This window comes from Dendropsophus ebraccatus, chromosome 9, assembly GCF_027789765.1.
Source record: "Dendropsophus ebraccatus isolate aDenEbr1 chromosome 9, aDenEbr1.pat, whole genome shotgun sequence".
Classification (NCBI taxonomy): Eukaryota; Metazoa; Chordata; class Amphibia; order Anura; family Hylidae; genus Dendropsophus; species Dendropsophus ebraccatus.
In genome coordinates, this window is record NC_091462.1 from 106,566,043 (window position 1) to 106,591,755 (window position 25,713).

General features: G+C 43.8%; 1 protein-coding gene across 2 annotated transcripts; it reads left to right on the forward strand.

Moving 5' to 3' along the window:
- Positions 1-2,652: 2,652 nt before the first annotated feature.
- On the forward strand, positions 2,653-25,374 carry LOC138801413 (zinc finger protein 585A-like). Of its 2 annotated transcripts, XM_069984208.1 has the most exons (7): positions 19,401-19,506; positions 21,019-21,122; positions 21,981-22,154; positions 22,246-22,369; positions 22,468-22,577; positions 22,753-22,834; positions 23,416-25,374. In XM_069984208.1, exons 2-7 carry the CDS (start codon positions 21,045-21,047, stop codon positions 24,591-24,593), a joined length of 1,746 nt encoding a protein of 581 aa, XP_069840309.1. In that variant the 5' UTR covers positions 19,401-19,506; positions 21,019-21,044; the 3' UTR covers positions 24,594-25,374. The 2 variants fall into 2 exon arrangements, with proteins under 2 accessions (XP_069840310.1, XP_069840309.1); XM_069984209.1 differs by lacking the exons at positions 19,401-19,506; positions 21,019-21,122; positions 21,981-22,154; ... (1 more) ...; positions 22,468-22,577; positions 22,753-22,834 and adding exons at positions 2,653-2,871; positions 3,285-3,395; positions 4,955-5,128; positions 5,218-5,341; positions 7,853-9,679 and having other exon boundaries at positions 23,815-25,374.
- The last annotated feature ends 339 nt before the right edge of the window (positions 25,375-25,713 follow it).

A 25,713-nucleotide genomic window follows, 5' to 3' on the forward strand; every position in this document is an offset into this window, starting at 1 on the left:
AGACTTGACAATAAGTCTGGTGTCATTAGAAGGGGGGAATGGTGTAAATTGTTCCGGTCTGGTATGGCTGTGTTATCCAGTCACAGTGTGGCGGTATTGGTCAGGTCTGGTATGGCGGTGTTATCCAGTCACAGTGTGGCGGTATTGGTCAGGTCTGGTATGGCGGTGTTATCCAGTCACAGTATGGCGGTATTGGTCAGGTCTGGTATGGCGGTGTTATCCAGTCACAGTGTGGTGGTATTGGTCAGGTCTGGTATGATGGTGTTATCCACTCACAGTATGGTGGTATTGGTCAGGTCTGGTGTGACGGTGTTATCCAGTCACAGTATGGCAGTATTGGTCAGGTCTGGTATAGCGGTGTTATCCAGTCACAATATGGTGGTATTGGTCAGGTCTGGTGTGGAGGTGTTATCCAGTCACAGTATGGTGGTATTGGTCAGGTCTGGTATGGCGGTGTTATCCAGTCACAGTGTGGCGGTATTGGTCAGGTCTGGTATAGCGGTGTTATCCAGTCACAGTGTGGTGGTATTGGTCAGGTCTGGTATGATGGTGTTATCCAGTCACAGTATGGTGGTATTGGTCAGGTCTGGTGTGACAGTGTTATCCAGTCACAATATGGTGGTATTGGTCAGGTCTGGTGTGGAGGTGTTATCCAGTCACAGTATGGTGGTATTGGTCAGGTCTGGTGTGGCAGTGGTATCCAGTCACAGTATGGTGGTATTGGTCAGGTCTTAAATAGGTGTTAAATGTGATGCCTGGAGCTATTACCTACCCATCCTGTGGTAAGAATTCCTTCAGACAATATGCAGACGGCTGTAATCATTGATTCAATGGGGCGTCTTCAGGTTTAGTGCCTGGGGCAGCAGCAGCTGTATGGCCATGAGTCCAGGCCACTTCTGGTGAACAATGAAGCCGTCCGGTCCGGGGGAGTAGGTGAGTAGTAGATGCGATGACAGGAGTGCACATTATGCGTGATCCGTGCCGCAATTCGCACTAGGACATGTCCAATTTTTTTGGTGGTGCGGGTCGTGGCACCGATCATGTGAATGGCTTCATTCACTTTAATGGTCCCTAAAATTGTCCGTGGTCGCGGACGTGTGAATGCAGCCTAGGGGTCTTGTGTGTATGTGTGTATTCTTACCAGAGGGAAATTACAAGTATTTGTTCTCCTCCAAAGATTATCACAATTGTGAACAGACTGCCTATTGTATTCAGAGACTGTATGCAGTGTACTGCCCTTCCAGAGATTTCAGTAAAAGACTCTATTGTTCCATGTTATCTGGGTCTCAGTGTCTCCTATCTCCCTATACCAGCAATACCTGCAACCAAGAAAGCCATGTGTCACTGTATCCTGGGGTGGGCAGTCATTCTCTATGGGCGTCAGACTCATCTCTGGTGAGCGCGTGCACGGCTTCCGAGTGGGATTTCTCGGCAACGGGACAGGGTCTGGGACTGGGACTTCAAGGAAGGGGTAAGCATAAGGGGCTTCACCCCAGCAGCCGGGGTGACAGGTCTCTTATGTGACGTCCCACACTCCACCAGGAGTACGGGAGGTCAGCTGGGTATTGATTTACACCGCCACCCTGTCCACGTGGGCACAGGAAGACTGGTAAAGCTGCCACCAGCTTCTCGTTACGATATAATAATACTATATCGGGCCAGAAGCCAGCCCCGAGTGATAGCGTTAGCTTGCGAACAAGGGCGTGTGGGTACGTTGATCGAGACAAAAGAACAGCCAAAGATTAAATAGGATATTTAATTGCCTTAAGGGCGCACTAAACAACACACAATATACACAGAATAATATATACAGTGGTCAGAGACAAAGTACAGGTGGTAGCACAGAGTTTTGGCAATTGGTCGTTACCGTAATTTGGGTGGTAAAGCGAAGCATGGGAGGTGTGTGCTTGCTGCGTTGGTTTTCAGGAACTTCTCCGACCTATCGTCATGGCCTCCCCGGACAAAGAACAATGGGTCCTGCCTAGCCCCTGGGATATATACACCTGGCCGACACGCCCCCCCCTCCCAGGCGGGTCATATCTTCCTAACATCGGGTCATAGGGAGATGTATCTGGTACCATTGTGTCCAGGTGGGCCCCTAAAACGTTTGTAGACCAAACACGACTCCTTTACCCAGCTCAGTCTACCAGTTCTCCGTATCTCCCTATCCTGGGCTCCCAGAGAGGAGTGAGACGCAGAGGGACGTTCGGGTGGGTCAGGCGATTCAGAAAATATACTTTTCATATCACCCCAGCAGCCGGGGTGACAGGTCTCTTTTAAGAGTCAGAATAGGGACATTTTAATAATAATTATTGGCAAAAAAAATCTTTCATAAACAAAAAAAATAAAAACATTAGAAAAGCGAAGTAACATGACTATTGTTGTGTTCGGACTGACTTAGGGCCCTATTACACCAACAGATCTGACAGAATTTTTAGGCTGGGGAGGACCAATATAACTGCCGCTCCCCACTAACTTACCTGTATCTGGCTAATTGTGGGAAATGGGGACCCCTTATATATTTGATAACCAGACAGATACAGCTTAAAGGGGAACTATCAGCAGGTCAGGACTCTAACCTGCCGATATGTCCCTATAGAGCACGGGGCGCTGAGGAGGAAGCTATGTCTCTTACCTCCATCCTTGGCACCGTTCCCCTGCAGTTTATTGTAGCGCTCTGTCCAGTAAGGCTGTTTGGTGCACCCCCCCGCCCCCTTTAAGTAATAATAGCCTGACCAAACCAGGATGGGAAGAGACATTTTTGATAATCCACTCTCCCCAGTACCCTTGTGGAGTAATAAGGGGGTTACATTGGCCATTTTATGGGCTAATACTAATCCCCATCTTAGTAATGGACGCTGTAAGCCACATGTAAGTAAGAAAGAAAAGTTTAAAGGAGAAATCCATCAAAATATAAATCCTGTGCAGGCAGAGGGTGGGAGGAACATAATAAGGATAATATATACTTACCTGTCCCCGTCCGGCTGATGGATAAGCCAGTGAGTGACTGCAGCTGTGTCCAGCCCCAGTAACTGAGTTGCTAAGGGGGCAATACATCAGCCAGGCCATGATGCTGCAGGAGGGAGAGCTGGAGGATGGTGGGGGTCTGGAAGTGATGATGCGGCAATGCAGGGGCATGGGGACAGGTAAGTATACATTTTTTTTTATTATTGTTCCCCCTCTGCCTGCACTGGATTTTTTATGTGAGGGCACAAGCAGCCATGTTTTTCTAATCTTGGATGATTCAATGTTCAGCTATAAAATCCTGTTTTTTTCCCCCCAAGAATATAGAGTTTCTCATCAGTGATCAGCCCAGGATGGAGAAGGACAGAGACCACGTGGCTGGAAGGATATTAGACCTCACTGTACAGATAATCTACTGGATAACCGGAGAGGTGAGAGGATCACATGACCTCAATTTTATCTCTATTAACGCCATGGCCACCACTGTGTTTCATTAAAGGAGTATTCCAGCAAAAAAAAATTAAAAATTCAAATCAAGTGGTGCCAAAAAGTACCAAAGATTTGTAATGTTCTTCTACAAAAAATATCTCTGGTCCTCCAGTACTTATCAGCTGCTGTATGTCCTTCAGGAAGTAGTGTATTCTTTCCAGTCTTGAGAGCAGGAAAGGTTTTCTATGAGGATTTGCTGCTGCTCTGGACAGTTCCTGACATGGACAGAGGTGGCAGCAGAGAGCAATGTGTCACACTGGAAAGAACATACCACTTCCTGTAGAACATACAGCAGCTGATAAGTACTGGAAGACAAGATTTTTTGATAGTAGTAAATTACAAATGTAAGGCACCAGTTGATTTGAAAGAATTTTTTTTGCTGGAGTACCCCTTTAATGTTACTTGGTCGATTCCACATTGCTCCCTAATCATTGCATAGCTTCTAGAATTTCCCGAGAGAAATAGGTGTAAAAAATAAAAAAATCAAAAATCAGTTTTTAATATATATAAAATCCCATCCAATGATAAAATATATATAGGCAAGACCGATCTACACTCATCTAACCTGCTGATAGCTCCCTATTAAGTCTCTTACCTTCATCCTCTGCACCGTTCCTGAGCAGTTTGAGGTGTAATCCTGCATCCTGTAAGGGGTCATTCACACGTCCGTATAATTCCATCTGTACACGGATGGTGTTCTGCAGACTGGGCCTGGAAGCTCCCAGCATAATGATTAATTATGATATTGGGAGCTCGTAAACAGTTTAAAAGTTTGCGCTACTGTACTGACACTGCCGCACGGCTGGTCATTAAAGGGAATGTGTCACCTAGATTTTCTTTTACTGATTAGAATCAGATACAAAAATTTGTTCTTTTATTCTGTTTTTATTTTCTGACCTTAGTCTTTTTATTCCCCTTTTTGTACATTGTTATGGGGGCGGCCAACTTGCCTAAGATGTTTTGAACAGCATTTAGTGACGTGCTTTCCAGCAAGCCTCATGGACGTAGACAACAATAGACAGAGTCTGTCCCCTTGAGATGATTGTGAAACATTACTGAGCTCGCTCTGTGACCTGTGAAGAGATCATTCCACAGGGAGCTGCTATTGTCTCCGCTATCTACTGGTGTCACATGACGCTGCAATGCTGCACAGATCACTTTACATCAGCCTCCTCTTATTACCACAGACACAACAGGAAGTCTCAGCTTAGTTCTAGCCCCAGTGGTGAGAATGAAAACTGCAAGATATCAGGATTATTTTGTAATATAGAGAGAGAAATGGAAAATTTGAAGAAAAAAAAAATTCTCGAGAAAAATGTTTAACATAAAAAAATTATTTAAACAACAAGTCGTTTTTTTGATGACACATACCCTTTAAGGCCAAAATAGGCAGCAGAGCCATGGGGTAAACATAAGGAGGAAAAAAACAAAAATGAAACAGATGTTTCTTAATGTCAAGAATTGTTAGTCTCTCTGTAGTGATCAGTGTCACCATACACAGGATTACACAGTAGTGAAGAAGTCGCCTGGTGAGTGTGTGGCGCCCCCTGGTGACAGGTCAGGAGACTGGAGCAGCAGCCAGAGCCCCATCACTGAGCCTCCACCTCATTCACTGATACATGAGCAGAAGATCCTAGCACTGACCTCCAGGATGACTGAGCTCCTGACTGGAGAGGTAAGCAATGCTGCTGGGAATGCTGGGACATTATAGTAACACCAAGGGGTGAGGGGTCTGGAGGATAATTGTATCATTGTCTGTGTCAGGTTCCTATAAGGTGTCAGGATGCTGCTGTTTATTTCTCCATGGAGGAGTGGCAGTATATAGAAGGACACAAGGATCAGTATACGGACGTCCTGATGGAGGATCAGCCGCCCCTCACATCACCAGGTAAGAGGAAACACTAGGGTAATGGATCTACTGGATCCCCCATCATCTGATCATCACATATATACAATGTATTCAGTCACTGTGATTATATCCTATAGATGGATCCAGTAGTAGAAATCCAGCAGCCATTTAGACCGATAGGAACCCCCAGTCACACTGCGGGGGTCCTGTCACTGTTTTAAATGCCAAGGTTAATAGCGGGCAGCCGGTCCTCGCGCTCTGTGCTTGCTCGTCCTCAGCTCCTGAGCTCGCTTCACAGAGCCGTCGGACCTATTGGCGTACCAGTACGTCATGGGTGCTTAAGGGGTTAATAAATGCTTTTATGTTTACTTTATTACTTTATAACCCCGAGATGACCTAGGGTGTACAGGTACATCCAGACTGCCCATACCGCTATGAAGTGAGCTCAGGAGCTATCAGCACCCGGGCCCTCGCTAATAATGACAGGATGCAGCGATTGCGGCGCTTAAGTGTAAGTGACAGGAGCAGCTCCTGTCACTTACCAATTGGGACCCCAGGAGTGTGATTGTGGGGGTCCTGATCGCTTTCTCTGATCACCGGAGTTCTCCTTACCTCCGTGCAGAACACTGATTACTATGGCAATCTAAAGATTTCATATAATAGTCCCCCAGGGCGACTGAAAAAGTGTCAAAAATAAACAGTAAAAAATTTTTTTAAATACCCCAAAGCCCTTTCCCAATAAAAATTTAAATTACCTCCCATCCCATTATACAAATAAAACATGTAAAAATAATTAAAGAAATAAACATATTATATATTATACCGAGCGTAATTATCCGATCTATTAAAATATAACAATAGTGATCCCGTAAACGTAAAAGAGAGGGAAAAAAATACCAGGATTGCAAATTTTTTGTTACATTATGTATAAAGGGTGGTCCAAAAGTAGGTGGACAGTATGCGTAATAGGGTTATGATGGGGGAGCTTTATCCAACATGGTGTAAAGTGAAACTGTCTCAGTTGCCCCTAGCAACCAATCAGATTCCACCTTTCATTCCACCTGTGATCCTCACAGACTCTTTGGAAAATGAAAGGTGGAATCTGATTGGTTGCTAGGGGCAACTGAGCCAGTTTCACTTTACACCATGTTGGATAAAGCTCCCCCTTCATAACCCTATTACACGTACTGTCCACCTACTTTTGGGCCACCCTGTATATAAAAAAATTTGTAGAAAGTGATCAAAACGTCTGATCTACACAACTATGGTTATTAAAGGGGTTGGCCACTTTTAGTAAAATAGGTCAGTACAAAGTATTAGTAAGTGTACTCACTGTATATACTGACAGCAGCTCCCTGTGTACTCACTGTATATACTGACAGCAGCTCCTGTGTACCTCATAGAGCTAAAATCAGACTTCCCTTCACCAGGCTGGGCTGCCCTGCTCTGTTTTGTTTCAGTCCACAAAATGGCTGACATGGAGGAGCATGTGACCATGCCCTGTCCACTGTGTTCTCCATAGACATATACAGGCTCAGTGATGGACCAAAACACCACAGAACAGGGCAGCCCAGCCTGGAGGAGAGGAGTCTGATATTAGCTCTATGAGGTACACAGGGAGCTGCTGTCAGTATATACAGTGAGTACACAGGGAGCTGCTGTCAGTATATACAGTGAGTACACTTACTAATACTGTACACTGAGCAATTTTACTATAAAGTGGCCAACCCCTTTAATAAAAACTAAAGATCATGGCGCAAAAAATGACACCCCAAAAGTGAAAAAATAAAATCGTTATAAGAGTCACAATAGGGCAGTTTTAATAATTATTTGTAATATTAAAAAAAAAAAAAAGCTTTCAGGGAAAAAAAAAAAAAACATTAAAAAAATCTGTGTAACTTTGCATATCATTGTGTTTGGACTGACCTATAGAATAACAGAATAATGGTATCATGTCACTTTTACCATAAAATGCATTGTATAGACACAGGAACTCCCCAAAAGTTACAAAATAGAATTTTTTTTTCCTAATTTCACCAATTTCTATTTTCATAAATAATATTTTTGGGGTTCTATCATAGATGTTATGGTAGATTAAAAGGAACCTTTATTTGTTCCTGAAAAAACAAGCCCTTACATGGCCCCGTAGATAGAAAAATCAAAGCGCTAGAGCTCTTGGAAGGCGAGGAGGAAAGAACAAAAATAAAAAAATTTAAATTGGCGCCTTGTTAATATGCAATAGACTTCCAAATTATTTTTTTACTTCTGTTTTATATTGATGTGAATTGTTATGTTGTAAAAATGTAAAAAATTTTTAGTTTTTCCTTTTAAATTGGCCTCAGCTTCTCTTTAATGGAAACCATTTTGGTAGCTGTTATTTGTTGGTGTTTATATGGCTGACTGCAGGTACTGATGTGGTTTCACTTGGTACTTTCTGTGTTTATCTAGAGAAATCTATTATCTTGATTTGTTGATATTATTGTGTTTTGCTTATTGATTTATTTTTATATTTAAGTTCAAAAATGAAATAAATGTTGTTGTTTTTTCCAGGTGAAGATGGGATGGGAGGATCCCCTGGACATGATCTTTTTTCTTCTTCTAATGAAGTAAAGGATGATCAGTCACAGATTGGACGCAGAGCTTTTTCTAAAATTGGATGTGGGAAACATTTTGAAAAGAAATCAGATGTTTCCGTGCATGAAGAAATTCACACAGATGAAAGGCCAATGTCATATCCAGAATGTGGGAAATCCTTTATACTAAATTCAAGTCTTGGGGAACACCAGAGAACTCACACAGGAGAAAAGCCATTTTCATGTCCTGAATGTGGGAAGTGTTTTGGTCAGAAATCAGATCTTGTGAAACATCAGAGAACCCACACAGGGGAGAAACCTTTTTCATGTCCTGAATGTCGGAAGTGTTTTGGTCAGAAATCAAATCTTATTACTCATATAAGAACTCACACTGGAGAGAAGCCGTTTTTATGTTCAGAATGTGGGAAGTGTTTTGGTCAGAAATCAAATCTTACAGAACATCAGAGAACTCACACAGGAAAGAAGCCGTTTTCATGTCCTGAATGTGAGAAGTGTTTTGGTCAGAAATCAGATCTTATGAAGCATCAGAGAACTCATACAGGAGAGAAGCCATTTTCATGTCCGGAATGTGGGAAGTGTTTTCGTAAGACATCACATCTTGTGACACATCAGAGAACTCACACAGGAGAGAAAACATTTTTATGCCTAGAGTGTGGGAAATGTTTTATTGTGAAATCACATCTTGTGGCACATCAGAGAACTCACACAGGAGAGAAGCCATTTTCATGTCCTGAATGCGCAAAGTGTTTTGGTCAGAAAACAGATCTTGTGAAACATCAGAGAACTCACACGGGAGAGAAGCCATTTTTATGTCCTGAATGCGGGAAGTGTTTTCGTAAGACATCACATCTTGTGGCACATAAGAGAACTCATACAGGAGAGAAGCCATTTTCATGCCTGGAGTGTGGAAAATGTTTTATTCTGAAATCACATCTTGTTAACCATCAGAGAACTCACACAGGAGAGAAGCCATTTATATGTTCTGAATGTGGGAAGTGTTTTGGTCAGAAAATAAGTCTTGTGGAACATCTAAGAACTCACACAGGAGAGAACCCATTTTCATGTCCGGAATGTGCAAAGTGTTTCGGTCATAAATCACATCTTATTACTCATATGAAAATTCACACAGGAGAGAAGCCGTTTTCATGTCCGGAATGTGGGAAATGTTTTATTCTGAAATCGCATCTTATTAACCATCAGAGAACCCACACAGGAGAGAAACCATTTCCATGTCCTGAATGTGCAAAGTGCTTTGCTCAGAGATCAGATCTTGTTAACCATCAGAGAATTCACACAGGAGAGAAACCGTTTCCATGTCCGGAATGTGGGAAACGTTTTGGTAAGACATCAAATCTTGTGAGACATCAGAGAACTCATACAGGAGAGAAGTCATTTTCATGTCCTGAATGTGCCAAGTGTTTTAGTCATAAATCAGATCTTGTGAGACATCAGAGAACCCATACAGGAGAGAAACCATTTTTATGTCCTGAATGTGGGAAGTGTTTTGGTCAGAAAATAAGTCTCGTGGAACATCAGAGAACTCACACAGGAGAGAAACCATTTTCATGTCCTGAATGTGCAAAGTGTTTTTGTCATAAATCAGATCTTGTAAAACATCAGAGAACTCACACAGGAGAGAAACCGTTTTCATGTCCTGAATGTGGGAAGTGTTTTGTTCAGAAAACAGGTCTTGTGGCACATCAGAGAACTCACACAGGAGAGAAGCCGTTTTTATGCCTGGAGTGTGGGAAACGTTTTATTTTGAAATCCCATCTTATTAAACATCAGAGAACTCACACAGGATAGAAGCCATTTCATGTCTTGAATGTGGAAGGTGTTTAACAAATAAAAAAAAAAAAAAAAAAGATATATCTTCAGGGGTATCTTAGAAATCACCTGGAGAAGAAACAATAATCATGTGAATTATTTTTTAAAGGTTTTAACCAGAAATCCAGAGAACTTGCTTAGAAGAGAAGTCACGTCAATGGTTAGATTGTAGGAAAGGTCTGATATTTATATGAGGCCTGGAGAGACACGAGTCTGTGCTGCCCAGTTACAATACGTGAAACCATTACTGCTGTATCCACGTTGTCTGTATGTACACTTTCTTCTATGTGAGATTAAAGTATGAAGACTTCTCATTGTTTGTTCAAACATTGTTCTTTATACCTGATACAAGAGGAACCCTTAGGTTATTCCTATGCTAAATACTACAGATCACATCCCCTAAAGACATATAGATGTATACATATAGGGGACATTGACTATTGTTCCAGCCCTGGTATACACAAGCTTTCCTGCTGTGGACAGTTCCTGTCTCGGCCAGAGATGTCAGCAGAGAGCAGAAAATAAAACATTTCCTGCAGGACATCTAGGAGCTAATAAGTATGGGAAGACTTGAGATTTTTTAATAGAAGTAAATTACAGATCTATATAACTCTCTAAAACCTATTGATTTGAAAGAAAAACATTTTCACTGGACAACCCCTTTAACAGCATTTAGTGACATGCTTTATAGCAGGGATGAGGAACCTTCGACCCTCCAGCTGTTGCAAAACTACAATTCCCATCATGCCTAGACAGCCGAAGCTTTAGCTTCGGCTGTCCATGCATGGTGGGGATAGTAGTTTTGAAACAGCTGGAGGGCCGAAGGTTCCCAATCCCTGCTTTATAGCAAGACTCATGGACATAGACCACAATAGACAGACTCTGTCCCCTTGAGATGAATGTGAAGCATTACTGAGGGGGGTTTTCAATAAACTAGCATTGCGTTGAGCTCTGTGAGTGCTGCATATTCTACATACACTTCTATTTTTTATTTAGAGCGCTTACTGTGTTCTCAGGCTCAGTCACATGACCACTCCTGTGATGTCTGTTCCCTTTCTGTTTCCTGTTCCTGCCAGTGAATTATCCGGTGGGCGGGGTTATTTTTTTTAGCCCCACCCCTAACATCTGAGCCCAGAAGAAACTGCAGCAGTAAGGACAGCATCTCTGTACAGCACTGCAGCATAGGTTAGAGCTATAAACAGTAAATAAAGGGGAACAGGGAAGCAGTTGCCCATAGCAACCAGTCAGATTCTAGGTTTCATTTTCCAAGGCCTTTTTAAAAATGAAAGAAGCAATCTGATTGGTTGCTATGGGTAACTGCTCCCCTGCACAGGCTTTGCTCAGTGTTACTGCTGTCTGTAATATGGAGAGGAGAGAGGAGACTTTATGGCAGTCACCATTCTATCTATTTCTTGCTGAGGTAACCGAATGCTGCCTCATAGAACCCCCCCACCTGTAGGATGGCTACTGCAGTGCATATGTAATCCAGGACTACAACTCCTATCATGTACATGTGGGCTGGGGTTTGTAGTCCTACAACAGATAAAAGAGTTAAAAAACTAGTTGATTTGATAACATAAGTAACTGGCAGACACTGACCACCAGAGTAATAATACAGACATTTCTCTGCCTATGGGTAGAGTGGGTGGAGCTACAGGCTTGCAGAGCTGTGATGTCACTGCTGACCCCTGTGACCTGGAAGTTCTTTATGTACACAAACACAAACCCAAAAAGCAGCAACAGAGAAGGCGGCACGGGACAGAGGGGAAAAAAGGTGAGAGAAAACCACTCAGGGGAAGGGACAGATTACATAGTATTCACATTTCCAATAAGAAAAAAAATGTTGGACAACCTCTTTAAGGGTGCCTTCACACCTACCGACTCGCAGCGTTAATAACGCTGCGAGTCGGCTAGGTCCTGGTAGATTACTGTCAGTACATACACGCAGAGGTCTGAACGACCGCTGCGTGTATGTAAATCTGCCGGCCGCTTAACCCCTTCTGATGCCGGCCGCCTCCCGCTCCGCTCTGTATACATTACCTGTCCTCGCTCCACGGGGTCCCGGCGTCCTGCTCTCACGCCCGGCCAATCAGTGTGTTGCCCTGCCGCAGCCACTGATTGGCCGAGCAGGACGCCGGGACCCCGTGGAGCGAGGACAGGTAATGTATACAGAGCGGAGCGGGAGGCGGCCGGCATCAGAAGGGGTTAAGCGGCCGGCAGATTTACATACACGCAGCGGTCGTTCCGACCTCTGCGTGTATGTACTGACAGTGATCTGCCAGGACCTACCCGACTCGCAGCGTTATTAATGCTGCGAGTCGGTAGGTGTGAAGGCACCCTAAGGAGTAATCTAGATGGCGATATTACAGCAACATGTTCCGTGTAATACCACCCTAAGGTTATCGGCTCATGAGGAGGAGTTCCTGCTCACTGCACATCCCGCCCCATTACGGAGCATATACTTTACCTGATCCCGGCTTCGGCGGTTCCCGGAGGCGGGCGGGCGGCACTGGACTAGGCGGGCGGGCACTGGAGCGAGCGTATACTGTACCTGATCCCGGCTCCGGCTTGCTGAAGACTCCGGGACCCGCCGAAGCAAGCCGGAGCCGGGATCAGGTAAAGTATATGCTTTCGGCGGCCGAGGGGTTAACGGGGCAGGCTGGGGACAAACTCGATTTTGTCTAACATTGAAACAATAGGGCCGGGACTCGCTGCGGATCCGGCAAGTGTGTTTGTCCCCTAAGGGTGCGTTCACACCTACAGGATCCGCAGCAGATTTGCAGCAGATCCGATGGTGCAGATTTGATGCTGTGTTCAGTTATTTAAATGAAATCTGCTGCGGATCCGCAGCAGAAAATTAGCTGCGGATCCGGCAAGTGTGAATGTACCCTAAGGGTACCTTCACACCTAGCGACTCCCATAGTAAATTACGCTGCGAGTCGGCTAGGTCCTGGCAGATCACTTTCACTGAACAACCGCTGCGTGTATGTAATTATGCTGGCCCCTTAACCCCTTCAGCTGCCGCCCGGCTCCTGCTCCGCTCTGTATACATTACCTCTCCTCGCTGCACGGGGTCCCGGCATCCTGCTCTCCCGCCCGGCCAATCAGTGTGTTGCCCTGCTGCAGCCACTGATTGGCCGGGCAGGAGAGCAGTACTCCGGGACCCGTGCAGCGAGGAGAGGTAATGTATACAGCGGAGTGGGAACGGAGTAGAAGCCGGGCGGGGGCTGAATCACATACACGCAGCGGTCGTTCAGACCGCTGCATGTATGTAGTGAAAGTGATCTGACATACTCACAGCGTAATTTACGCTAGGTGTGAAGGCACCCTAAAGGGGTTGCCCAGCGAAAATCTTTTTCTTTCAAATCAACAGGTGTCAGAAAGTTATATAGATTTGTAATGCTGCGTTTACACGGAACATTTACACTGGTCAACAGCCAAAAAGTTTCTGACATGAAAACAGTTGATCTTAACTAATTTTGGGGTGCTGAGATCAAAAATTTTAATTTTGAAATTGGCTCCTAATTTTCAAGATATAGACATACTTTCTATACTTCTCACAGCCTGTGATACAATACTGGGAAAAGTTTGCATCATCAGTATTGCATCATCAACTGGTATATTGCATCATCTTATGGTGCGTTTACAAAGACAGATTTATCTGACAGATCTTTGAAGCCAAAGCCAGGAATGGATTTAAAAAGAGGTGAAATCTCAGTCTTTCCTTTATGACCTGTTCCCTATTTATAGTCTGTTCCTGGTTTTGGCTTCAAAGATCTGTCAGATAAATCTGTCTGTGTAAACGCACCATTATAATGAAAAATATGGAAAAAAGGTATCCGGGTAAGGCTAGGTTCACACTGCGTTTTTGCAATCCGTTTTTTTCATACGTTTTTTGCAAAAAAAACTGATGAAAAAAGGGATGCATTTGTGTGCATCCGTTTTTCCATTGACTTCCATTGATCCATTTTTTTTTTTACAATGGAAGTCAATGGAAAAACAGATGCACACAAATGCATTAGTTTTTCTCATCCATTTTTTGCAAAAAACGGATTGCAAAAACGCAGTGTGAACCTAGCCTTAATGGAACCCATCAATGCTTGCAGATTACTGTAAGGGTGCCTTCACACCTACCGGATCCGCAGCAGACCTCACTTCTGCGGATTCGCAGCGAGATCAGCTGCGGATCCAGTATCAATTCACCCCTATGATAGCACATACTCGTAGCAGGATTGACATCCCGCTGTGAATATGTGCTTTAACCCCCCGCTGTCCGCATCCCCCATCCCCGACCGCATCAGCCTATCCCGGCCGCATCCAGCAGCCCGCATCCCCCATCCCCAGCCGCATCCCCCCATCCTCCCATCCCTGGCCGCATCCAGCAGCCCGCATCCCCCCATCCCCGGCCGCATCCTGCAGCCCGCATCCCCCCATCCCCGGCCGCAGCCCGCCGCCGAGAGCATACAGTACCTGCTCGGCAGCGAGGCTGCAGTGAGGCTGCCGGCTCCGGTCCCGCTCAAATCAGCTGAGTGGGACCAGAGCCGTAAGCCTCACAGCAGCCGCGCCGCCGAGCAGGTACTGTACGCTCTCGGCGGTGGGCTGCAGGATGCGGCCGGGATGGGGGGATGCGGGTGGCGGTGGGTTTCAGGATGCGGCCGGGGATGGGGGGATGCGCCGGGGATGGGCTGATGCGGCCGGGGATGGGGGATGCGGCAGCAAGGTTGCGGACAGCGGGGGGTTAAAGCACATATTCACATCGGGATGTCAATCCCGCTGCAAATATGTGCTATCATAGGGGTGAATGGTACCGCATCCGCAGCGGTTCTTGCTACGAATCCGCAGGAGTGAGACCCGCTGCGGATCCGGTAGGTGTGAAGGCACCCTTAAACAGTTATCAGAGACAATCTCATGTATGAACACAAAAGACATGTGTAAATGCACCGAGAAGCCATTGAATAAGGACCTACATCCCAGAGTTCAATAAACATTATTAATTTGTAAAAATTCTTGGATCTGCCTGTAAATTGTAGTTGATTTCAGATAGAACTAAGTTTCCTATGAATATATTTCAAAAGTTTATGAAGAGTAACCTTGCTTCCTTATAATTGCAGAAGTAATAAATCTGTCGGCTATTATACTGTATTCTATACAATTCACAAAACCGTAACATGAGAACTCTGCCATATCATAGAAACTAGAGCCAATTCACATTTTTCTTTGTGATTATTTGAATTTAGCACATAAAAATCATTTAGAAATGGCTAATTTTATTTCTCAACCAAACAACTTTTGAAAATTTGTTGGCCAGTGTAATCATTCGAATTTTCGCAATAACGATCGCATTTGAGCGATAATCGTTCCGTGTAAACACAGCAATCGATCAAGCGACGAGAAAGAAATCGTTCACTTTGATCTTTCAAAATGTTCTCAAATCATTGTTCGTCGTTCGCAAAAATTCGCAGATCACTTCGTGTAAACAGTCTTTCAAAGATTCACCCTATGTGAAAGATGGGCTTAAGCAATCTTAAAAACGATCGCAATAACGATTTTTTAATGAATCTTCTAACGATTATTCTAACGATTTATTTGTCTAAAAGCTGATCGTTATAAAAACCAAATCGTTGCTTCAAAATCGTTAAACGATCAATTGGGACAATTGCTTTGTGTAAACGCAGCATAATTTACTTCTATTAAAAAATCTCAGGTCTTCCCATAATTGTCAGCTGCTGTATGTCCTGCAGAACATGTTATTTTATTTTCAGTCTGACACAGTGCTCTCTGCTTCCATCTCTGATCGAGACAGGAACTGTCCAGAGCAGAAGAGGTTTTCTATAGGGATTCATAGAAAATCGAGACAGAATTCCAGAGATGTCAGCAGAGAGCACTGTGTCAGACTGAAAATAAAACATTTCCTGCAGGACATACAGCAGCTAGTAAGTATGGGAAAGGACTCTGGTTGACCTCAGGAAGATCAACCAAAACAATGTAAAGACACCATCACGTCTCGACGTCAGTGTATTCTAGAACATTGCCCCATGGGAAATGAAATATGCAAAAGAACACTGCAGAGACACCATCACATGGTGTCTTTGCAGTGTTTTGGTTGATCTCCCTGAGGTCAACCAGCGTCCTTTTGCATGCACTTAAGGCATTGCTCCCACTAGCCAGAATCCTACTCCACACTGATGAGGGGCACATACCCTGAAACAGCTGTCTGTGGATGGATACCTTGCTTGGGTGGTTTCCTTGATATGAGACATTCCTTGGCTTGGTTGGTCCTTCCCGGAGGAAAGTCTTTCTAGTTCACTGATGTCGGGACATGTGTTCTTTTGCATAAGTAAGTATGGGAAGACCTGAGATATTTTAATAGAAGTAAACTACAAATTTATATAACTTTCTGATATCAGTTGATTTGAATGAAAAAGATTTTCGCTGTCTGCTGTCTGGCTGCTGTCCTGTGTAACGTTCTTCCAAGGTCTAATCTATTCTGATGTCAATATATCGTCTGTGTCTACCGTATCCAAGGAAATGCACACAGATCTATTGTTTGCTGTGTTCCTTGAATCTGTGATGAGCGTTTATTGTCTTGTCTACCGAAGTTTCCTAGTAAAGAGACTAAACTGTTTAAAGTGACTGTACCACCAGGCCCAGGCTGAAGCACTGGAGGTGGGCCGACCCACCCCCAGTGGGAAGAAAATCCAGCCCCTCCATGACGTGACTCCATTAGAATCAATGGAGCCCTATCATAGAGGGGCTGTGGTTTCCTTCCACTAAGGGTGGGTCGGCCCGCCTCCAGTGCTTCAGCCTGGGCCTGGTGGTACAGTCACTTTAAGCACTTGGGCTCTGTCTTCTATAATGTGCAACTCACACTACTCACTAACGCTACTGAGGACTTGTCTGTATAGATTATTGCTTAGACATTGTTTACCAAGTTGCGGCTATGTTTACATATAGATTGAGCACTTTATTAGACGACATCTAGCACCTATATTGTGTTACATGATTTTTCTATGGTTTTTTTTCTAATTTTATGTAATTTTACTTATGTGCAGTCGTTTTTAAAATACTTTTTTTTTTATCAGAACATTAAGAAAAAATCCTTTTTCTATATCATGCTATAGTGAATCATGATAAATAAAGATAACACTATGTAACACAAGTTTTGTTACCAGTTTTTTAATGTTATATTCCAATTGCTTTTGTCTAAAACTAATTAAAAATTGCTGATTTATCATAAACTTCGCTTTTGTGACCACGGCAATGAAAATTATGAATTTTTATTATAGAAAAAAACTCAGTGACGCTTCCTCTGACCTGTGACTGTGACGCTTTCATCTAATAAGTTACATTGCTTGAGCCTTGATGTCAGAAGTTCAGCGTTGGACTTGGTGAGACCACGGTCTCTGATCAGATCGTTGAGGTCTTTTTGGTTAGGGTAGTCTGGCTTCCGCTCCTCATTTGTACATGAAGAGAAATCGTGATCTTCAACATCTTCCTGGGTGTCTGACCTGCTGCTTTCTTCTGAAGGTGGTGTTGCTCTGTCTGGAGGTGTTGGTACAGAAAGTTCAGGGCAGTTTGGTACTGGGGCAATAGATGAAGGCATAGATGGCATTTTTGCCAGTGCGACTTTTGGAAGGGTCCACCATGCAGAAGTAATAATTTGTTGAGCGATCAGTCGGTTCACGCTAAATTCTGGGGACAGCAAAATGCATGGCTCTCTTCTCTCCCTTGTACCAACCTATAAGCAAACAAAAAATTTGGATTGAGAATTTTATTTAGGCCTATTTCACACTAATGACTAGTGGTATGTGCGATATTAACACAGTTTGAAATCTGTTATATATAAAAACAATAAAATATATCTGTATATATTTAACTACAACATGTGAAAAGGTGTTAATTAAAGCTCTTTTAGGGTGCCTTCACACCTACCGGATCCACAGCGGATCTCACTTCTGTGGATTCGAAGCGAGAACCGCTGCGGATCCGGTATCAATTCACCCCTATGATAGCACATATTCGCAGCGGGATTCACATCCCGCTGTGAATATGTGCTTTAACTCCCTGGTGCCCGCAGCCTCGGCGTCACATCCCCCCATCAGCCCGCTGCAGTGAGGCTGCTGGCTCCGGTCCCGCTCAGATCAGCTGAGCGGGACCGGAGCCGGGAGCCTCACTGCAGCGGCGCCGCTGAGCAGTTAATGTATGCTAGCGGCGGCGGACCGGAGATGGGCTGATGGGGGGGATGTGGCCAGGATGGGGGGGATGTGCCACCACCGGGAATGGGGGATGCGATGGCGGGGCTGCGGGCACCAGGGAGTTAAATCACATATTCACAGCGGGATGTTAATCCCGCTGCGAATATGTGCTATCATAGGGGTGAATTGATACCGAATCCGCAGCGGTTCTCGCTTCGAATCCGCAGAAGTGAGACCCGCTGCAGATCCGGTAGGTGTGAAGGCACCCTTAAACTTTAACTGATTTAAGAATTTTGCTAAATAAAAATTTTAATCTATTTTATCCGCTTACCTTCAAGAGTTTTCAGTGCTCACATCTGAAATGAGGAGCCCATGGTTTGTCTTGGTCACGAACAAGCGTGCTGAAGTATTCTTTGTAGGCCTCACACATCTTAGTAGATGCTTCCACAGAGTACTTTTTCGCTCTTGTCTTTTTAAAATGGCCGTATACATAGCAAAATGCGTCTGCTGGATGTATGCAACCTCTTGATGCCATTTATATTGACTAAGTTGCAGTGTACTGTAAGGAAAAATAAAAATGGTCAATCTTTATTCCATGCAATATCAAAGTACAAGAGTGTACTGAGGATTCAGCAGAGCAAGACTGATCACACGGTAGCAGAGTAAGGGCCCTATTACATGGGACGATTATCGTGCGAAAAATCTTTAAATCGTTCGAATTTAAACGATAATTGTTCTGTGTAATTACAGGCAACTATCAAAAAATCGTTCGTATGTCGTTGATGCTGCGTTTACACGGAACGATTATCGTGTGAATTATCACGATAACGATCAAATTCAATCGATAATCGTAGGTGTAAACGCAGCGAACGATCAAACAACGAGCGAGAAAACGTTCATTTTGATCTTTGAACATGTTCTTTAATGGTCGTTCTTCGTTCGCAAAAAATTCCCAGATTGTTCCATGTAAACAGTCATTCACCGATTTTACTTATGTGCGAGATAGGCTTAAGTGATCGCAAAAGATTTTTCCGTACGATATATCGTTCCATCTAAACGTTGATCGTTATAATAAAAAAATCGTTAATTCGAAATTGTTAATCGTACAATCAAGCGAATTATCGTTCCGTGTAAACGCAGCATTAGATCTGAACCTAAAATTATCGTTAATCGTTCGCTACTCGTTAGCTGTAACTTCACATTCGTTCGCTCAAGTTCTGCATTTTTTTTACTAATCGTTCAGTGTAATTGCACATTGTTCATTGTTTTTCTGGGATCAGAAGGAATAAACGATCATAGTAACGATTGTAATAGGGAACAGTGAACTCCACCTGGCTTTCCCTCCTGCTGATTGTACACTCACTAAACTGCTACCTCATAAAAAGCCCGGGAAACCAGCAGAGGGAAGATAGCTCCTCCCACACATGAGACTGGTCACATGGGCATGACGTCATCAAAGGTCCTTTAGACCCACATCTACCAACTACATTCTAGCCGGTTCTTATTCTACTTTCTACAATAGCAGCCTCTCTTCTACCCTGAGGGTTGTGATGGCCAGCTGCAGGGGACTGGACTGGAGCTCCATAGGGTCAGTACCTGGAGAAGTAGGGGCAGCTCTCCCCCTCATACCCTGATGTCCCTGACACTTCCTGGGCTCCTCTGTAGCCTCTGTACTACACATGTTCCATCAGTGAGGGTGTACACATGGACACAGCTCTCATCCACTAGTCACTGCCCATAGTCCTGAGCACAGAGGGGCCCTGGACTGTCAGAAATGGTGGTCTGTGGTAACAGGCGGAATCTATAGGCTGGGGAGGACCAATATAAATGCCGCTCCCCACTAACTTACCTGTATCTGGCTGATTGTGGGAAATGGGGACCCCTTATATTTAGTAACCAGCCAGATACAGGTTACAGGGGAACTATCAGCAGGTCAGATGACTCTTACCTGCTGATATGTCCCTATAGAGCACGGGGAGCTGAGGAGGAAGCTATGTCTCTTACCTCCATCCTCGGCACAGTTCCCCTTCAGTTTATTGTTGCACTCTGTCCGGTAAGGCTGTTTGGAGCACTGCCCCGCCCCCAGAGCGCTGGGCCTCCCCTTTAAGTAATAATAGCCTGATCAAACCAGGATGGGAAGAGACATTTTTGATAAGCCGCTCTCCCCAGTACCCTTGTAGCGGTGGGTACTCAAGTAATAAGGGGCATTGGCCATTTTATGGGCTAATACTAATCCCCAGCTTAGTAATGGACGTTGTAAGCCACATATAAGTTGGAAAGAAACACCCTGGTATTACCAGGCTGCTGTTGCTTGGTTTTTAACCCGGCTGGTTATGAAAATAGGGGGAACCCTATGCGGAGTTTTTTTTTTTTTAAATAAATAATTAAAAAAAAAACACATCAGGTCCCCCCTATTTTCATAACCAGCCGGCTTAAAAACCAAACGACAGCAGCCTGGTAACACCAGGGTGGGAAGAGCCATTGGTTTAGGCCCTCCCCAGCCTTAATATTACCAGCCTGCTGCCGCCCAGTCCAGGAGCACCAATTTTAACGCTCCGGGACCACTGGCACCCGGCTCTTCCCAGTACCCCTGGTGGCATTGGGTACTGGGGTAATAATGTGGGGTTAGTGTTAGCCATTTTATACCAGCAAACACTAAGCCCCGACTTTAGTAATGGATTTCGTCTATTAGACGGCTTCCACTACTAAGTCTGTATAGTAGTCTATAAGAAATAAAGACGACACAAGTGAAAAATATTTTTTATTCAAATAAAAACACTTCTCTCCCCCTTACTAAAATAAGTGAACACCGGGATAAAACAATGATAAAAAAAGCTAGGATTCCATTATTTTGTTAATACGCCTCCCAAAAAAGGGATAATTCAGACTAAAAAAAACACATCTGCTGTTTTCCAGAAACAGCGCCACTCTTGTCCTCAGGCTGTGGGCAGTATTGCAGCTTAGTTGCACTGATGAGAAGGGAGCCGAGTTGTAATACTACACACAATGTGAAGACGAGGGTGGTGCTGTTTTTTTAAATCTTTATTTATTCCATGATTAGCTATAAAATCCAGTTTTTTTTTCCTTTACAAAAATATAGAGGTTGTCGTCTGTGACCGGCCGAGGATGGACAAGGACAGAGACCACGTGGCTGGAAGGATATTAGACCTCACTGTACAGATAATCTACTGGATAACCGGAGAGGTGAGAGGATCACATGACCTCACTTTTATCTCTATTAATGCCACGGCGGCCACTCTATGGTAACTAATAGGCTGCAGAGCTGCTTTTTTTTCCCGGCTGGAGTACCCCTTTGATGTTATCTGGTGCATTCTGCATTGATCCCTATGAGCAGTCATGGCATTGCTCAAAGAATTTCGCCAGGGGAATTCAAATATAAATATCTTTAATATATAAAAATCCCTTCCTATCATAAAATTTTAATGGAAAGACCAATCTACACTAACCTAACCTGCCGATAGCTCCCTTTTAAGTCCCTTACCTTCATCCTCTGCACTGTTCCTGTGCAGTTTAAAGTGCAATCCTGCGTCCTGTAAGGCTGTTTGGAGCACTGGTTACTGGTTACCACCCCCAGAGCCCATGGCCGGCCCCGTCCACTGATAATACTTAGAATGGATGGAATGGCGCCATGGGGGCTGGGCAGTGCTCATAACAGCCTTACCGGACTGAGGAGTACAAGACTAACTGCCCGGGAACGGTGCAGAGAATGAAGATAAGAGACATGCCATCCTCCTTGGCGCCTCCTGCAGGATAAGAAGCTACTTGCTTTCAAATGGTCAAAAAAAGACATTGTGTGAACATAGTCTTAAAGGGGTTACCCAGCGCTACAAAAACATGGTCACTTTCCCCCTACTGTTGTCTCCAGTTCAGGTGCGGTTTGCAATTAAGCTCCATTTACTTCAATGGAACTGAGTTTCAAAACCCCACCCAATCTGGAGACAAGAAAGGGGGAAAAGTGGCCATGTTTTTGTAGCGCTAGATAACCCCTTTAAGGTGAAGGATTGTTAGTCTCTCTCAAGTGATCAGTGTCACCATACACAGGATTACACAGTAGTAAAGAAGTCGCCTGGTGAGTGTGTGGCGCCCCCTGGTGACAGGTCAGGAGGCTGGAGCAGCAGCCAGAGCCCCATCACTGAGCCTCCACCTCATTCACTGATACATGAGCAGAAGATCCTAGCACTGACCTCCAGGATGACTGAGCTCCTGACTGGAGAGGTGAGCAATGCTGCTGGGAATGCTGGGACATTATACAGTAACAACAAGGGGTTAGGGGTCTGGAGGATAATTGTATCATTGTCTGTGTCAGGTTCCTATAAGGTGTCAGGATGCTGCTGTCTATTTCTCCATGGAGGAGTGGGAGTATATAGAAGGACACAAGGATCAGTATACGGACGTCATGATGGAGGATCAGCCGCCCCTCACATCACCAGGTAAGAGGAAACACTAGGGTAATGGATCTACTGGATCCCCCATCATCTGATCATCACATATATACAATGTATTCAGTCACTGTGATTATTTCCTATAGATGGATTCAGTAGTAGAAATCCAGCAGAGAGATGTCCCCGTCCTGTATATCCCCAGGAGTGTAAAGAGGAGGAGGAGGAGGAGGAGGAAGATATCCCACTGGGTGATCAGGTACATGAAGCTGCTGATGTTTCTGCAAATCCTCTATAGCTTTCTGCAAATCCTCTATAGCTTTGTATAGCTGGTGGTGGCTGTGTTAGGTTGGGGCTACATATTGTTCCTGGTTTCATAAAGGATTGTGGGGAAATTCCTCCCCTTTAGACATGCACTTGGTTTTTCTTCTCAGGTCCGTATTGTGGAATCATTGCAGGAAAGTTATGGCGGAACCATGAGTTTACCTGAGAACCCCATATCAGCGTCAGAGAATGGTAAGAGTCATTCCGTTATAAGAGTTTAACGTCTAGTCTAATTTGATCTCTAGTTTTTATTAGTATAATATTTGTGTAGAGCGGACTAATTGATCACTTTTTATAATTTTTTTTAAATATAAATTTTAATAAAGAAATCATCAATTCCCAGCATTACATTACAGACTGTGATCAATGCTATGCCATTGCACAGCATTGATCAGTGTTATCTGCAATTACATAGAGCCTGCCTGTGGCAGTGTGGACCCGGCTGTTGATAGCTGCCGATCCTCACGCTTTGTGAAGGGAGCACAGCTCCTGATCTGGCTTCACATACCCTCTGGACCTATTAGCGTACCGGTAAGTCATGGGTCCTTAAGGTGTTAATAATTTGTGCAAATATATTATATTTAAAAAAAAATTTTGGCTGACTGTAGGTTACTGATGGGGCTTCACTTGGTACTTTCTGTGTTTATCTAGAGAAGGAGAACCTATTATCTTGATTTGTTGATATTATTGTTTTGCTTATTGATTTTCTTTTTATATTGAAGTTCAAAAATTAAGTTGTTTTTGTTTGGAATAAATGTTGTTTCTTTTTCCAGGGGAAGATGGGATGGGAGGATCCCCTGGACATGATCTTTTTTCTTCTTATAATGAAGTCAAGGATGATCAGCCACATATTGGCAAAAAGAGAACTAGATGCAGAGTTTTTCCTAAAACTGAATGTGGGAAATCAGATGTTTCCATGCATGAGGAAATTCCCACAGATGAAACCCCAATATCATATCCGGAATGTGGGAAATCCTTTTTGTTAAATTCAAGTTTTGGGGAACACCAGAGAACTCACACAGGAGAGAAGCCATTTTCTTGTCCGAAATGTGGGAAGTGTTTTGGTAAGAAATCACATCGTATTGCTCATATGAAAACTCACCCAAAAGAGAAGCCATTTTCATGTCCTGAATGTGGGAAGTGTTTTGGTCAGAAATCACATCTTGGTAGACATCAGAGAACTCACACAGGAGAGAAGCCATTTTCATGTCCTGAATGTGGGAAGCGTTTTGGTCAGAAATCAAATCTTGTGGATCATCAGAGAACTCATACAGGGGAGAAGCCGTATTTATGTCCTGAATGTGGGAAGTGTTTTCGTAAGAGATCACATCTTGTGACACATCAGAGAACTCACACAGGAGAGAAACCTTTTTTATGCCTAGAGTGTGGGAAATGTTTTATTTTGAAATCACATCTTGTGGCACATCAGAGAACTCACACAGGAGAGAAGCCATTTTCATGTCCTGAATGCGCAAAGTGTTTTCGTCAGCAAACAGATCTTTTAAAACATCAGAGAACTCACACGGGAGAGAGGCCCTTTTCATGTCCTGAATGTGGACAGTGTTTTGGTCGGAAATCAGTTCTTGTGAATCATCAGAGAACTCATACAGAAAAGAAGCCATTTTTATGTCCTGAATGTGGGAAGTGTTTTGGTCAGAAACCACATCTTGTTGCCCATATGAGAAATCACACAGGAGAGAAACCATTTTCATGTATGGAATGTGGGAAGTGTTTTGGTAAGAAGTCACATCATATTGCTCATATGAAAACTCACACAAAAGAGAAGCCATTTTTATGTCCGGAATGTGGGAAATGTTTTGGTCATAAATCAAATCATGCCGAACATCAGAGAACTCACACAGGAGAGAAGCCGTTTTCATGTCCTGAATGTGGGAAGTGTTTTGTTCAGAAAATAGGTCTTGTGGCACATCAGAGAACTCACACAGGATAGAAGCCGTTTTTATGCCTTGAGTGTGGGAAACGTTTTATTTTGAAATCCCATCTTATTAAACATCAGAGAACTCACACAGGATAGAAGCCATTTCATGTCCTGCATGTAGAAGATGTTTAACAAATTAAAAAAAAAAAAAAAAAAAAAGATATATCTTCAGGGGTATCTTAGAAATCACTTGGAGAAGAAACAATAATCATGTCTGTGCTGCCCAGTTACAATACGGGAAACCATTACTGCTGTATCCACGTTGTCTGTATGTACACTTTCTTCTATGTGAGATTAAAGTATGAAGACGTCTCATTGTTTGTTCAGACATTGCTCTTTATACCTGATACAAGAGGAACCCTCAGGTTATTCCTGTGCTTAAAGGGGAACTCCGGGTAGAGGTAAAAAAATATGAAACTTCTGCAGAAGCATATAGCATTCCTAACCTATCTATCCCAGTTTTGAAACTACCAAAAATCCATTTTCTTTGGGGGGGTTTTGTTCTGTTTTGTGTTTCTGTATTTCCTGGTTGAGTAGATGTGCTCAGTACTACAGGTTCCAGAATGCAATGCTTTCCCTCAGCTGTTTCATCACTGTCCCCCACCCTGCCTATTCCCTGCCCAAAGCTGTTGCAGTACATCTAGGCTGTGTTCACACATTGCAGTTTCATTGTGTTACTGAATTATTTGCAGTACTTTATCATGTCATTGTGGTCCCACCCGCACAGCACGCTCTATTCTCTACCTGTAACACCACACAGCATGCTGTATTCTCTACCTGTAACACCACACAGCACGCTGTATTCTCTACCTGTAACACCACACAGCACGCTGTATTCTCTACCTGTAACACCACCCAGCATGCTGTATTCTCTACCTGTAACACCACCCAGCACACTGTATTCTCTACCTGTAACAGCACACAGCACTGTATTCTCTACCTGTAACACCACACAGCATGCTGTATTCTCTACCTGTAACACCACACAGCACGCTGTATTCTCTACCTGTAACACCACACAGCACACTGTATTCTCTACCTGTAACACCGCACAGCACGCTGTATTCTCTACCTGTAACACCACACAGCACACTGTATTCTCTACCTGTAACACCACACAGCACGCTGTATT

Excerpts from the sequence above, each read along its gene's own strand:
- LOC138801413 (XM_069984209.1), top strand. The coding sequence starts at position 2,746 with ATGGGAAGAGACATTTTTGATAATCCACTCTCCCCAGTACCCTTGTGG. Across the intron at positions 5,342-7,852 it reads GCCGCCCCTCACATCACCAG|GTGAAGATGGGATGGGAGGA; the intron begins GTAAGAGGAAAC and ends TGTTTTTTCCAG. Across the intron at positions 9,680-23,814 it reads GAAATCCCATCTTATTAAAC|ATCAGAGAACTCACACAGGA; the intron begins ATCAGAGAACTC and ends ATCTTGGTAGAC.